The sequence below is a fragment of the Carassius auratus genome, chromosome 28 (assembly GCF_003368295.1).
Source record: "Carassius auratus strain Wakin chromosome 28, ASM336829v1, whole genome shotgun sequence".
Classification (NCBI taxonomy): domain Eukaryota; kingdom Metazoa; phylum Chordata; class Actinopteri; order Cypriniformes; family Cyprinidae; genus Carassius; species Carassius auratus.
The window spans coordinates 4,141,282-4,156,060 of record NC_039270.1 but is presented as its reverse complement, the minus strand read 5'-3'; the positions used below and the strand labels follow the sequence as shown (position 1 = coordinate 4,156,060).

The 14,779-nt window shown below is 37.4% G+C and overlaps 1 protein-coding gene across 1 annotated transcript; it reads left to right on the top strand.

Moving 5' to 3' along the window:
• Nucleotides 1-206: 206 nt before the first annotated feature.
• On the top strand, nt 207-13,704 carry LOC113047450 (zinc finger protein 271-like). The gene is made up of 2 exons (XM_026208827.1): nt 207-806; nt 12,240-13,704. Exons 1-2 carry the CDS (start codon nt 425-427, stop codon nt 13,385-13,387), a joined length of 1,530 nt encoding a protein of 509 aa, XP_026064612.1. The 5' UTR covers nt 207-424; the 3' UTR covers nt 13,388-13,704.
• The last annotated feature ends 1,075 nt before the right edge of the window (nt 13,705-14,779 follow it).

Below are 14,779 nucleotides of genomic sequence, written 5' to 3'. Positions count from 1 at the left end.
TTCTTTGTAATCTTATTTTTTTAGTATTTAAAAATATTTTTTGTAATCAGAAAATACAGAATTATTTCAAAACAAACTCGTGACCCCTTGAAATCATGGGTCGCGACCCCCAGTTTGAGAACCACTGTTATAGATTACTGTAAACCTACTGACTGATCCACACTCCGGAACAGAAGGTGGCGGTAATGCACCATTAAACTGGATGCCAACCGCCAATCGCCGCGCTCTTTGTTGTTGTTCTGTCGGCATGCTGCCTTAACACAAACAGTTAGAAACGTTTCTTTTAAGAGAAAAATACAGTTTCTTAATCAGATCAGTAAATAGGCGTACATGTAATATTTTCATCTTCACAGTCGTCTAAGTTTTGAATCACGCAGGAATATCTGGAGGAGTATCAGCTGAACTGAGATCTGCTGCTGTGAAAATGATGTTTGTTAAAGAGGAGAGAGAAGAGGACACGAGTGAACCAGAAACCTGGAGAATAAAACACGAGGAACCAGGAACATGGGGAATAAAACCAGAGGAACAAGAAACCTGGAGAATAAAACACGAGGAACAAGAAACCTGGGGAATAAAATTTGAGGAACCAGAAAAATGCGGAAAAGAAGACGAGGGACCAGAAACCGTGAGAATAAAACACGAGGAACCAGAAACATGGAGCATAAAACCAGAGGAACCAGACACCTGGGGAATAAAACACGAGGAACCAGAAACCGTGAGAATAAAACACGAGGAACCAGAAACCTGGAGAATAAAACAAGAGGAACCAGAAACCTGGAGAATAAAACAAGAGGAACCAGAAAGAGGTTGGTGTTAATTCTTCATTTATCTTTAATGTCTGTTTGTGGTAATGTTACATTTAGGTTCACAGAGTTTTACTTATCTGGTGTTTTGGGGCCCTGCCGTATGTGTGTGTGTGTGTGTGTCTAAATATATATATATATATATATATATATATATATATACATATATATATATATATATATATATATATACATACAGACTAAAAAATGTTGGGTTAAAACTAACCCAACTATATAGCCCCTTCCCAAAATCCTGTTGGGTTAAAAGATACCCAACAGTTGAGTTAATTATTCATATTAACATCAGTAGTTTTATTCAAATTTACTTAATACAACCATATTTTGAAGCAACTTCGTTGTAAATTACAGATTTAATTTTAATATGCATATAACACATTTACAAATGTATTTTACAATATTTTATTTAAATGTAGAAGAATGTGTAAAAATACAACTGACATTTTCAAGATGTACAAATGTGTCAATTCATATCAAAACACACATATGTGCAAATACAGTTCACAGCTGTGGCATAATGTTTAGAGAGTTGGACCTGTAACATTAAAGTCGCAGGTTTGAGTCTCGGTGCTGGCAGGAGTTGTAGGTGGGGGAGAGTGTATGAACAGTGCTCTCTTTCACCCTCAATACTCATGACTGAAGTGCCCTTGAGCAAGGCACTGAACCCCCAGTTGCTCCCTGGGCGCTGGATCTATAGCTGCCCACTGCTCCGGGTGTGTGTGCACTTGGATGGGTTAAATTCAGAGCACCAATTCTGGCAAATGTTACGACTTTCAAATAAAATGAATATAAAATATAATAATAAAACAAAAATAATCATAAAATCAAGTAATAATAATATATTATACACTTATTTCACCTCATCTTTGGAAGTCATAAGTCTAAGTAAAATTGAAAACTAATGTATCATTAATTTAAACAGGTTACATACCTTGAAATGTTTCAATTAACAGGCAAAAATTCTATTGTTGCAATTATTTCTTCACAAAAAAGTCTATTGTCTAAAACATAAGTATAAACACATTTAGCAAAACACATTAATTTACAATCGATCTGATTCTCTGGGGAAAACAAACGGACTAAAGGGAAACAAAAAAAAATGTACTTATCAGACACATACTTAATGTTATAACCGTTATCATACGATTATATTAACAGTTACTTACCCTTCATAATCAGGCAGGCTGAAGCTGATGTCTGCGCTGAGTCTCTGACTCGACCGTTAAAATTTGAACCGGAGTGAAGCGGGAAACACATTTAACCCAACAGTTGGGTTATAACTAAAAATGACCCAACAAATTTTAAGATAACCCAACACATTGACCCAATATTTGTAACCCAACGGTTAGGTTAAAAAAACAACCCAACCTTTTTTAGTGTGTGTATGTGTGTATATATATATATATATATATATATATATATATATATATATATATATATATATATATATATATACATATTTACACAGTGCCCTCCACAATTATTGGCACCCCTGTTTAAGATGTGGTCATGGACTTCTAAGAATTCTCCTTTTTTTTTTAAAACAACATAGAACCCAAATGCAAAAAAAGAGAAAATTCCATCCTTTTATTTAAGTACATTATTTTGATGGTAAAACAAAAATCACACATTTAAGAAAAAAAACCCACTTGAAATCATGTGTCCCACAATTATTGGCACCCCTGATGTTAATATTATGTACAACCCCCTTTTGCCAACAAGACAGCCCTTAATCTCCTCCTATAACATTTCACAAGATTGGAGAACATCGAGAGAGGGATCTTTGACCATTCTTCTTTGCACAATCTTTCTAGATCATTGAGTGTCCTGGGTCCTCTCTTATACACTCTCCTTTTTAGCTCGCCCTACAGGTTTTCGATTGGGTTGAGGTCTGGGGACTGAGATGGCCATGGGAGGACCTTGAGTTTGTGACTGCTGAACCATTTTTGTGTAGATTTTGCCACATGTTTGGATCATTATCCTGCTGAAAGACCCAATGACGACCCATCTTCAGCTTTCTGGCAGAGGCCATCAGGTTTTTATTTAAAATGTCCTGGTAGTTCAAAGCATTCATAATGCCGTGCACCCTAACATGGTTCCCAGGGCCTTTGGAAGAGAAAAAGCCCAGCAGCATCACAGATCCTCCACCATACTTCACGGTGGGCTTTTCGGCATACTCATCTTTTGTTTTTTGCCAGACCCACTTAGAGTGTTTGTTGCCAAAAAGCTCAATCTTAGTCTCATCTGACCAAAGCACACGATCCCAGTTGAAGTCCCAGTGCCGCTTAGCAAACTCCAGACATTAATGTTTGTGAGTGTTCGTGAGAAAAGGCCTTTTCCTTGCACGCCTCCCAAACAGCTTGTTGGCATGTAGAGAGCGTCTGATGGTTGTTTTGGAGACTTTGTTACCCCAAGATGCCACTCTTTGATGCAATTCTGTGACAGTGAGCTTAGGATTTTTTTTTTACTTTTCTTACCATCATCCTCACTGTGCGTTGTGGCAAGAAACTTGGGACCTCTTCCAGCCTTGTTTTTCACTGTTCCAGTTGTTTTAAACTTCTTAATGATTCCTCTGACTGTAGATATGGGCAAGTTAAGGCGAGTGGCTATTTTCTTGTAGCCATTGCCTGACTTATGAAGGTCGACACACATTTGACTTACTTGAATGGTGTGTTCTCTTGTCTTTGCCATGTTGACAAAGGGGTAAGAGTATTAGGCCTCTGTGTCACGTCATATTTATACCCCAGGTCATGAATTATTAATTAAAAGTTCCTAGATACCCTGACCAACTTTAGCAACTACAGAAAATATATATATATATATATATATATATATATATATATATATATATATATATATATATACAGTATTGTTCAAAATAATAGCAGTACAATGTGACTAACCAGAATAATCAAGGTTTTTAGTATATTTTTTATTGCTACGTGGCAAATAAGTTACCAGTAGGTTCAGTAGATTGTCAGAAAACAAACAAGACCCAGCATTCATGATATGCACGCTCTTAAGGCTGTGCAATTGGGCAATTAGTTGAAAGGGGTGTGTTCAAAAAAATAGCAGTGTCTACCTTTGACTGTACAAACTCAAAACTATTTTGTACAAACATTTTTTTTTTCTGGGATTTAGCAATCCTGTGAATCACTAAACTAATATTTAGTTGTATGACCACAGTTTTTTAAAACTGCTTGACATCTGTGTGGCATGGAGTCAACCAACTTGTGGCACCTCTCAGCTGTTATTCCACTCCATGATTCTTTAACAACATTCCATTCCATGATTCTTTAACAACATTGTTTTGCTTCAGAAACAGCATTTTTGATATCACCCCACAAGTTCTCAATTAGATTAAGGTCTGGAGATTGGGCTGGCCACTCCATAACATTAATTTTGTTGGTTTGGAACCAAGACTTTGCCCGTTTACTAGTGTGTTTTGGGTCATTGTCTTGTTGAAACAACCATTTCAAGTGCATGTCCTCTTCAGCATAGGGCAACATGACCTCTTCAAGTATTTTAACATATGCAAACTGATCCATGATCCCTGGTATGCAATAAATAGGCCCAACACCATAGTAGGAGAAACATGCCCATATCATGATGCTTGCACCTCCATGCTTCACTGTCTTCACTGTGTACTGTGGCTTGAATTCAGAGTTTGGGGGTCGTCTCACAAACTGCCTGTGGCCCTTGGACCCAAAAAGAACAATTTTACTCTCATCAGTCCACAAAATGTTCCTCCATTTCTCTTTAGGCCAGTTGATGTGTTCTTTGGCAAATTGTAACCTCTTCTGCACATGCCTTTTTTTTAACAGAGGGACTTTGCGGGGGATTCTTGAAAATAGATTAGCTTCACACAGACGTCTTCTAACTGTCACAGTACTTACAGGTAACTCCAGACTGTCTTTGATCATCCTGGAGGTGATCATTGGCTGAGCCTTTGCCATTCTGGTTATTCTTCTATCCATTTTGATGGTTGTCTTCCGTTTTCTTCCACGTCTCTCTGGTTTTGCTCTCCATTTTAAGGCATTGGAGATCATTTTAGCTGAACAGCCTATCATTTTTTGCACCTCTTTATAGGTTTTCCCCTCTCTAATCAACTTTTTAATCAAAGTACGCTGTTCTTCTGAACAATGTCTTGAACGACCCATTTTCCTCAGCTTTCAAATGCACGTTCAACAAGTGTTGGCTTCATCCTTAAATAGGGGCCACCTGATTCACACCTGTTTCTTCACAAAATTGATGACCTCAGTGACTGAATGCCACACTGCTATTTTTTTGAACACACCCCTTTCAACTAATTCAACTAATTGCCCAATTGCACAGCCTTAAGAGTGTGCATATCATGAATGCTGGGTCTCATTTGTTTTCTGAGAATCTACTGAACCTACTGGTAACTTGTTTGCCACGTAGCAATAAAAAAATATACGAAAAACCTTGATTATTCTGGTTAGTCACATTGTACTGCTATTATTTTGAACAATACTGTATATAAAAATCAATTAAAATGTTCAGCGGAATTGTTAGGGGTGCCAATAATTGTGGGATATATGATTTCAAGTTTTTTTTTTGTTTTTTTTTAAATGTGTGATTTTTTTTTTATTTTATTTTTTTTAACCACCAAAGTAATGTACTTAAATAAAAGGTTGGATTTTTTTCATTTTTTTGCATTTTGGTTCTATGTTGTTTAAAAAAAAAGGATAATTTTTACAAGTCCACGACCACATCTTAAACAGGGGTGCCAATAATTGTGGAGGGCACTGTATCTATATACACACACACAGTAATGACTTAAGTATGATTACACTGTAATCGGCACAATCTGTGGATCTATAATATTTGAGCAGCATGGATGTAGCCTACATGTTTGTTTAAAAAAAAAAAAAAAAGTTTATGTATGGTTAGTGAAATATTTCATTTTCGAAATCTGTGTGCAGGACACGGGCAGCCGATCGGCACTGGAAATGCAGAGCTACATGTCTGAGGCACAGATAGCAGGAAGCGATCAGCCATGGGTGTACTGACGCACAAATATAAGAGTCCCTTTTCTGCGCACACTAAAGCTGCGCGAGCTTACTGTTACCGGTCCGAGCCCTGAACACGAGTAGACCCTGAAGAGATGTTCAGATCAACTTCTCACGTGTTGGATGTGAAACGTGTTTTTTTTTTGTAAAGTGTAGCTTGCACAGAAGTAAATGCACAGAACAAAAAGCTCTGTATAGGATGATTATTTTTATTTTACCTTAAAATTACATCGACTTAATTTGATTTAAAAATCACCTGCTGTAGCACACTGAGAAAAAGTATTTCATTCATCCAATTAAAATAAATTAGGGAAATGATTCACATCTATATTTTTTTTACTTGAGAGAATAGTTATTTATTTTTCATTGGCTCAAGTGAAAAAAATATAGATGTGAATCATTACCCTAATTTTTTTTATTTTATTGGATGAATGAAAACACTTTGAATCTTTGTTTTATTCGCACCAACATTATTTGACTTTAACATTTTGGAATAATCTATTTATATAGCATACTTTTATTTAGTAAAGTATTATTATTATTATTATTATTGTTTAGTAAAGACCTTTTTTTTTATTTAAAACCAAATTTAAAAACTAAAATACTGAATGCTGATCAAGAAACATCTTATTGTGTTAATGTGTGAAATGAATGTGTGTTGATTGTGTTGTTTGGATTGTAGAACTATGCAGTTATTGCCGTTTAAGTTCACATTGTTACAGTTAATCTTTAAATTTAAAGCCAGTTCTCTGTAGTTTCAACCCAATTCAAAAACAAAAGCTAAATGATGATGTTTGTAATGTAGCTGTTAATTTCAGATGGTTGCAATTATTGTTTTCAATAGCTAAAAGCCAGTTTGGCCTATTAAATACCAAATAAACATCTTGTTTATGCACACTTTCCTTCTTTCTTGTTTGTTGCTTAAAGATTAAAAAAAAAAAAAAAAAAAACGGTATCGGGATCGGCCAGTTTGTTTGTAAAAAATCGGAATCGGCCATGAAAAATCATGATCGATGCATCCCTACAAGTTACTAGTTACTTTTTAGTTGGCTATATTTAGTTACCAAAAATATTCATATCAAATATCTATGTGCATGGAAAATAGTAACTTTGAACAAAACCCCCTTTTATCTTATTGACAAAGTATGTTAATTAGTGGTCATTATACAGGGATTTCTAACTTCAATACCTGGTTGGATAGGAGTGGTTAAAGGGGTCCTATTATGCTCTTTTACAATGTCTTGTACACATTATTTTTACATTATTACAATACCTTTCTCACCAGCTTTTTGATGAAGACCTGCCTTCCGAAAAACAAAATGTTTTGTGATTGGTTAGCTGTCCCAGTGTGTTGTGATTGGTGAACAGCTCAGACGGTTTTTCAGTACTGTTCACCCCTTGCCAAAACAGCAAGTTCCTTCTGATAAGGATGGCATCAATATTGTCATATAAATTTGATATTGTTTTGGAAAACAATGCTGTAGTCTAAACAAGCTGTTTATTGTAGTAAAAAGGGATTAAAAAAATAAATGGTTCACTTTGGAGTGGACTTTGAGATTTGTAACTTTGTAGATCTTAGTTATACCCAAACATTCACACTAGACACTGACTAAAATTCAAAAAGTGAAAAAGCATAATAGAATGTTATAATATTTTGCATGCTTCACATTATAGTGCGGAGTGCATAAAAATAAGGCTGCAGGGCGAATTTATCATCCAAAGTGGTTCTCACGTAGTACTTCTATGTCATCACCACATAGTGTGTGTTATAAGTTAAGACTATGTGAGAAACACTTTGGATGATAAGTTCACTCTGTCGTCTTGTTATTATTTTCATACACACTGCACTATAATGTGATGCATGCAAAATACATAGTTTTGGCCGTTAAGTCTCCATCCACAAACAGACGTACATCGTCTGCAGATATAAGGTATGGCATTGCATTTTAACAAGTAATCTGAATGGCCTATATATGTGCAATATTATAATATAATTTTGTCTTTACTTTATTTGTAATGCCAAGAAAGAGTTAATCTCTCACGTATGAGAAGAGCACGTGGCCGTGTACCAGCCATTAAATGTGTGAGACACCAATTCCTCATTATCTATCTCTTTCATTTCATTGATTGAGTCAAAGCGTTACAACTTCTTCAGCAATTATACAGGATCTAATCTAATTTAACCCATCCAAAGTGCACACACACACACACTGTGAACACACCAGGAGCAGTGGGCAGCCATTTATGCTGCAGTGCCCAGGGAGCAGTTGGGGGTTGCTCAAAGACACCTGGTGGACACCTGGTGGTATTGCCGGCCCGAGACTCGAACCCACAACCCTAGGGTTAGTAGTCATACTCTGTAACGACTAGGCCACAACTTTCCATTATGAAACTGCCTGGAGGAGGACATGTGTCTATATCGTCCTAATGTGCGGTGAGAAGGAAAGTTTGAGTAGCTAAAACTTTTTTTTTTTTATCTGAACTACAAATGCCCTAGATATTGTTTTGAAAGTGTTTTGATATTTTATTGTTCATTCACACTTTACATTATCGCTTTATTATTTAACATAAACTGCCAATGAAAAAATTATTCTGAACATTCATTAATCTTAGGTATTCCAATATTTAATAACACATTGTTAAAATTGAAAGTTGCAACTGTGTTATTTAATGAGCTAACATGAACTAAGACTTAAGATTTTTTAACAAAGATTAATAACATCTATATCAAATGTAGCTATTGTTCATTGTTTAGCTGTGCATTTATTGAATGAGCACTATGCGATGTCCGAACTGATTACACTATATTTTATGTATTGCACTGTATTTTATGTAAAATCATTTTCTATTTTTAAACTGTTTTAAATTCATTTTAAGTCAATTTTTAAATCATTTTCATTTTCAAGTTCTTAAATTGCTTGTTTTATTTTTGTGATTATTTTTCGTCATGACATTCTTTTTGAATTACCATTGTGTATGAAATGTGCTATAAATAAACTTGCCTGGACTTGTCTTGAATGTTAATGCATTAACTAAGGTTAACTAATGAGGTCTTACTGTAAAGTGATACCTATTGGTTTTTATAGTTCTTTTGAACTTTAATGTGTAAAACATTTAACTTTTATATATTTTTCTGTATTGCTTTGTTTTAAATGTCTAGTTATTTTTGTTATAAGAAAGTTATTTAACATGTTATACTTTATTATGATCACTTTTTAAAACAAAATTTCAATACCATGATAATACAGTATTCTAGGGGTGTAACGGTACGCAAAAATCACGGTTGGGTACGTACCTCAGTTTTAAAGTCAAGGTTCGGTTCATTTTCGGTAGAGTAAGGGAAAGAAATGCAAACATTAAACTGCAGTTTGTTTATCACTATAAACTTTTTTTTAACTAGTTGTTTACACTTTAAAAAAATACTTTTTAATAAAATTTATATAAAATAAAAAAAGTGCAGCATCAACAGTTTCAGTTTTTAGACCTGCTCAGATTTCATTATTGCATTGGACCGATCAGAATTAAGAGCAAAGGTCTGCTTAAATGCCGACGGGAGCGGCGTTTGAATTACAATCGTTTTTTTTCTTAGTTGTAGTGATGTTCACACTCGCTTGATGCCTTTTGAAAACATTAGGACAGTGACACACTGGCATATTGCACCTGTCAAACATAGTCTATTTTGCCGTCAATACTGTTTAGGGTGTCCTTTATCAGTAGGCTTTATATTTATGCTCAACATGAAGTATAGATATCGTTGTTGTGAAGACAAGATCCTGGTCTTTCGGCAGCCTCCCTCTATGTCACTTGAGCCCCTTTCACACTGTACGTCGGTCCTGCAATATTTCCGGAACATTGCCGGGTCGCCTTCTGTGTGAAAGCAACCACGTCCCGGGATTGATTACCGAATTGAACCCGGGTTGGGGACCTAGTAACATTGCGGGGTTCGACCCGGGACGAGCGCTGTGTGAACAAAAGCCAGATCTAATTCCGTGTTGAAGTGATGCACGCGACTCTTTTACCGGCTGTTTTGAAGGAAGATCAACGTTTGCTACGAAAACATATGTGCAAACTGTAATGAAACAGAGATCAGTTAGTTCCTCACTTTCCGCGCTGACGCCGAGGTCATTTGCTTGCTTGAGTGAAAGTATAACGTGTCTAGCGTTGTCGACTCGTACATTACACGTCACGCGCTGATGTCACGTCTCGTTACAGGATCTTCAAGGGTTGTGTTTGAAAGCACGCACATATCCCGGGTCATCACTGGCATTGTGAAAGTGCAAAATCTAGCGACCAGGGAACAATTGCAGGAACACTTTACTCCTGTATTTGCCGGAAAGGCAGTGTGAAAGGGGCTCTACAGTAGCAGCAGCACAGCGCTGCGTCAGGCATGGTTCTTGTGTGTAAAGACACAGAAAACGCGAAGCAGCCGCCACACAACTGACACGCAGCAGAAACGCCACGCTCACACAACGCAGCCAGTGTGTCACCGGCCTTAGAATCAGCTGCAGGGCTTCCGCCACTTAATATGTTCGTTTGGAAACACGAAAATTTACCTATGTTCCGCACACAAAATAATGCATTCGGTCATTCGCTACACACGTGCTACGTACCGAAAACCCTGTACCGAAATGGTCCGGTACGAATACACGTACCATTACACCCCTACCATATGCCGTGATAAAAGCATTATCAATTAACTGCAACAGGAAAATTTGATACCGGAATGGCCACAGTAAAAGGCCACTCTAAAGTGTACAGTTTTATCACATAGCATAATGCCACAGATGTCAAAAGTTTTTAGGGAGCATGAAGTTGAGCAAGGCACCAAACCCCCAACTGATCCCCAGGCGCCGCAGCTTAAATGGCTGCCCACTGCTCTGGGTGTGTGTTCATGGTTTGTGTGTGCACTTTGGATGGGCTAAATGCAGAGCACGAATTCTGAGTATGGGTCATCATACTTGGCTGTATGTCACTTTCACTTTTTCACTTAAGATTGTCTGAAACCAGCCATCCGAAGAGCTGCTGCAACAATCAGTTTGCATAACCAAAGAATTTCTGCACAAACTCTCAAAAGCCTTATCAGGGTAGCTCATCTGCAGGTTCATCATCCTCATTGCGGTCTCGACCTGGCTGCAGTTCGTCATCGTAACTGACTTGAGTGGGCAAACTCACATTCGATGGTGTCTGGCACTTTGGAGAGGTGTTCTCTTCACGGATTAATCCTGATCTTCACTGAACAAGTGTAGCATATGAGCAGTTCATTAATTAATTGGTTCTGAATTAATGTATCATGGCTTGAATCTAAAACAATGCACATTCCTTATGAAACCCAAAGCTTTTAGCCTCTGAACTCATGCATGTAAATCAAACTCTCTGCAAGCTGAATGACCGGCCTGGTCCCAGCATGGCTGGGTTTAAATTTCTTATGACCCCCTGGAGTGTTAACAGACATTCCACACGAGTCACGTGAGCAGCTCCAGAGAGATTACGAACTCTCTGCACCTTTATACACACACACACACACACACACACACACACACACACAGGCATGAACCAAGTCGCTCCATAAGAAGACTGACACAAAGTTCTCAGCGCACTTTGTCTGAGAGAACGTCTTGTTTCATGGCTCCTAAGGGAGCTTTTATCTCCGTTTTTCTTTTCTTTCCTTTACTAAGTTTTATTCTCATATTCGCCTCTTCCTCCATGAGGGAGACGAAATCGGAATAATTTCTTTGGTAATTTCACGTTCGGTTAACCTTTAAAACTTCGCACGAGTCTGCTCGCCCTGGAAGACACAAGAGAACATGTCCAGCTCCAAAAGAACAGTCACAAAGACAACCACATGCAAGTATTATTTTCTATAGAGATTTAAATACTGCTTATGGTTGTCTATTCCCTTTTTCCCATATTTACTCTTTGTGAATCGTAGTTCGGTGTATTATTATTTCACCATTAAAATCCAATATATATTCCTGATTGCTTCTGTCTAAAATGCTAACATCACAAAGTCAATGGAATGTTTGAACTTAGCTACAAAGCTTATTTGTTACTTTTCATTAACCTAAATTTTGTAAGGACAGGAGAATAGTTTCATGGCCAGAAACAATTTTCCTGGAATGATAAGAAGTGATAACATTATTAAAAGTTGATAAGTTAATCTTACGGCCGTTTTAAATTCACTCTAAAAAACAATGATGCTTCAAAATATGCAGAGGGCATTGAAAAAATAACATCATGTTGATTTTATGTTTATCAAGTTGTCCCCATTCAATCTGAAGCAAAGAAAATTAATCGTGGACTTACAGATGTTAAACATTGAAGTTTTTAACAAGTTACCAGTTTTTAACAAGTTACCAAAAATAAATAATTTTTACTTTTGTTTCAGAGTTAATTGAAGAAAAAGAGGAGAATGAAGAATCAAGTGAAGTTGAGGAAAAAAATCACGTCAAAACTGATGGAACACCTTTGAGTTTCTCTCAAAGCAAACAGAAAGATTTAAAGAAAAAAAGAGCAAAGAAGTCCTTCAGCTGCACTCAGTGTGGAAAGAGATTCACACACAAAACCGGTTTTGAGTGTCACATGAGAGTTCATGCTGGAGAGAAACCATTCACTTGTGATCAGTGTGGGAAGAGTTTCACACAATCATCAAACCTTAATATACACAGGAACATCCACACTGCAGAGAAGAAGCACGCATGTGTTCAATGCGGTAAAATGTTTTTATGGGTTTCACTTCTGAAGAAACACTTGAAAGTTCATGCAAAGGAGAAACCACATCCATGTTATTTGTGTAGTAAGAGTTTTTTGCCTCTACAAAGTTTGAAAGTACATCAGAAAATACATACTGGTAAAAGAGGGTACATGTGCTTTGAGTGTGAAAAGACTTTTAGTTCAGCAAGCAGTTTAAAAATGCATGAGAGGATTCACACTGGAGAGAAACCATATAAGTGTGCACACTGTGACAAGAGATTCAGTAAATTATCAGGTCAGAAAATACATGAGAGGATTCACACGGGAGAGAAACCATATAAGTGTGCACACTGTGACAAGACATTCAATGATTCATCATCTCTGAAAATGCATGAGAGGATTCACACTGGAGAGAAACATTATAAGTGTGCACACTGTGACAAGAGATTCAATGATTCTTCATCTCTGAAAACGCATAAGAGGATTCACATTGGAGAGAAACCTTATAAGTGTGCACACTGTGACAAGAGATTCAGTGTGTCATCATATCTGAAAACACATGAGAGGATCCACACTGTAGAGAAACCTTATAAGTGTTCACACTGTGACAAGAGATTCATTAAATCATCAGGTCAGAAAACACATGAGAGGATTCACACTGGAGAGAAACCTTATAAGTGTTCACACTGTGACTGGAGATTCAGTGTGTCATCAAGTCTGAAAATACATGAGAGGATTCACACTGGAGAGAAACCATATAAGTGTTCACACTGTGACAAGAGATTCAGTGATTCGACACATCTGAAAACACATGAGAGGATTCACACCAATGAAACCAAATAAGTAAATGTACTGCATTTATATAGCGCTTTCAACAGATCCCATGGCCATCCAAAGCGCTTTACAAGTTGCCTCACATCTACCCATTCACTCACTCATTCATACACCGACTGAGGTGTCAGCCATTCAAGGCACCATCCAGTTTGCCGGGAGCAGCTGGGGTTAGGTGTCTTGATCAAGGACATGTCAACACTTGGTGGAACCAGAAACCTGCAGAATAAAACACTAGGAGCCAGAAACCTGCAGCATAAAACACGAGGAGCCAGAAACCTGCAGAATAAAACAAGAGGAACTAGAAACCTGCAGAATAAAACACTAGGAGCCAGAAATCTGCAGAATAAAACACGAGGAGCCAGAAACCTGCAGCATAAAACAAGAGGAACCAGAAACCTGCAGAATAAAACACTAGGAGACAGAAACCTGCAGAATAAAACACGAGGAGCCAGAAACCTGCAGCATAAAACAAGAGGAACCAGAAACCTGCAGCATAAAACACTAGGAGACAGAAACCTGCAGAATAAAACACGAGGAGCCAGAAACCTGCAGCATAAAACACGAGGAGCCAGAAACCTGCAGCATAAAACACGAGGAGCCAGAAACCTGCAGCATAAAACACGAGGAACCAGAGACCTGGAGAATAAAACACGAGGAACCAGAGACCTGCAGAATAAAACACGAGGAACCAGAAACCTGGAGAATAAAAGGAGCCAGAAACCTGAAGCATAAAACACGAGGAGCCAGAAACCTGGAGAATAAAACACGAGGAACCAGAAACCTGGGGAATAAAACACGAGGAACCAGAGACCTGCAGAATAAAACACGAGGAGCCAGAGACCTGCAGAATAAAACACGAGGAGCCAGAAACTTTGACAATAAAACTAGAGGAACCAGTAACCTGGAGAATAAAACAAGAAGAACCAGAAACCTGGAGAATTAAACCAGATTCCACAACACACACACACACACACACAAATGTTTCTTTACACTCATCATGTAGGTCATTACTAAGATGTATTTGATAGGTTTGTGCGTTGCATAACTGGTTAGCCCTGTTCTGCGATGGTTATGATTTTCTGATTTGTAACTTGGAAATGTTTCTCCTAATTAATGTTCTCAAATAGTCATGGTTTTGTAACCCTACCTCTGACCAGGTCATAAAACTTTATGACCCAACTGGGAGAAACAGAAAAAGCCCAGCTCGCTAGGAATTTTTATAAGGAAAAAGGAAAGTAAATGTATTTTAAATGTATTAACTTCCTTTTTGTGCTTAGATGTCTTCCCATATCCAATTGGAGAATCTGCAATTTTATTGTGTGTTAATCAAACTTTAAAGGCCATGTTGCAGGTTAACCACCACTTTCGATTAATGGGTACATAAATCACTCAAGATATGTA

What these genes read in the sequence shown, in the direction of transcription:
- LOC113047450 (XM_026208827.1), top strand. Translation starts at nt 425, where the DNA reads ATGATGTTTGTTAAAGAGGAGAGAGAAGAGGACACGAGTGAACCAGAA. An exon ending in ACAAGAGGAACCAGAAAGAG is followed by an intron (nt 807 to 12,239) that starts GTTGGTGTTAAT and finishes CTTTTGTTTCAG; the next exon opens with AGTTAATTGAAGAAAAAGAG.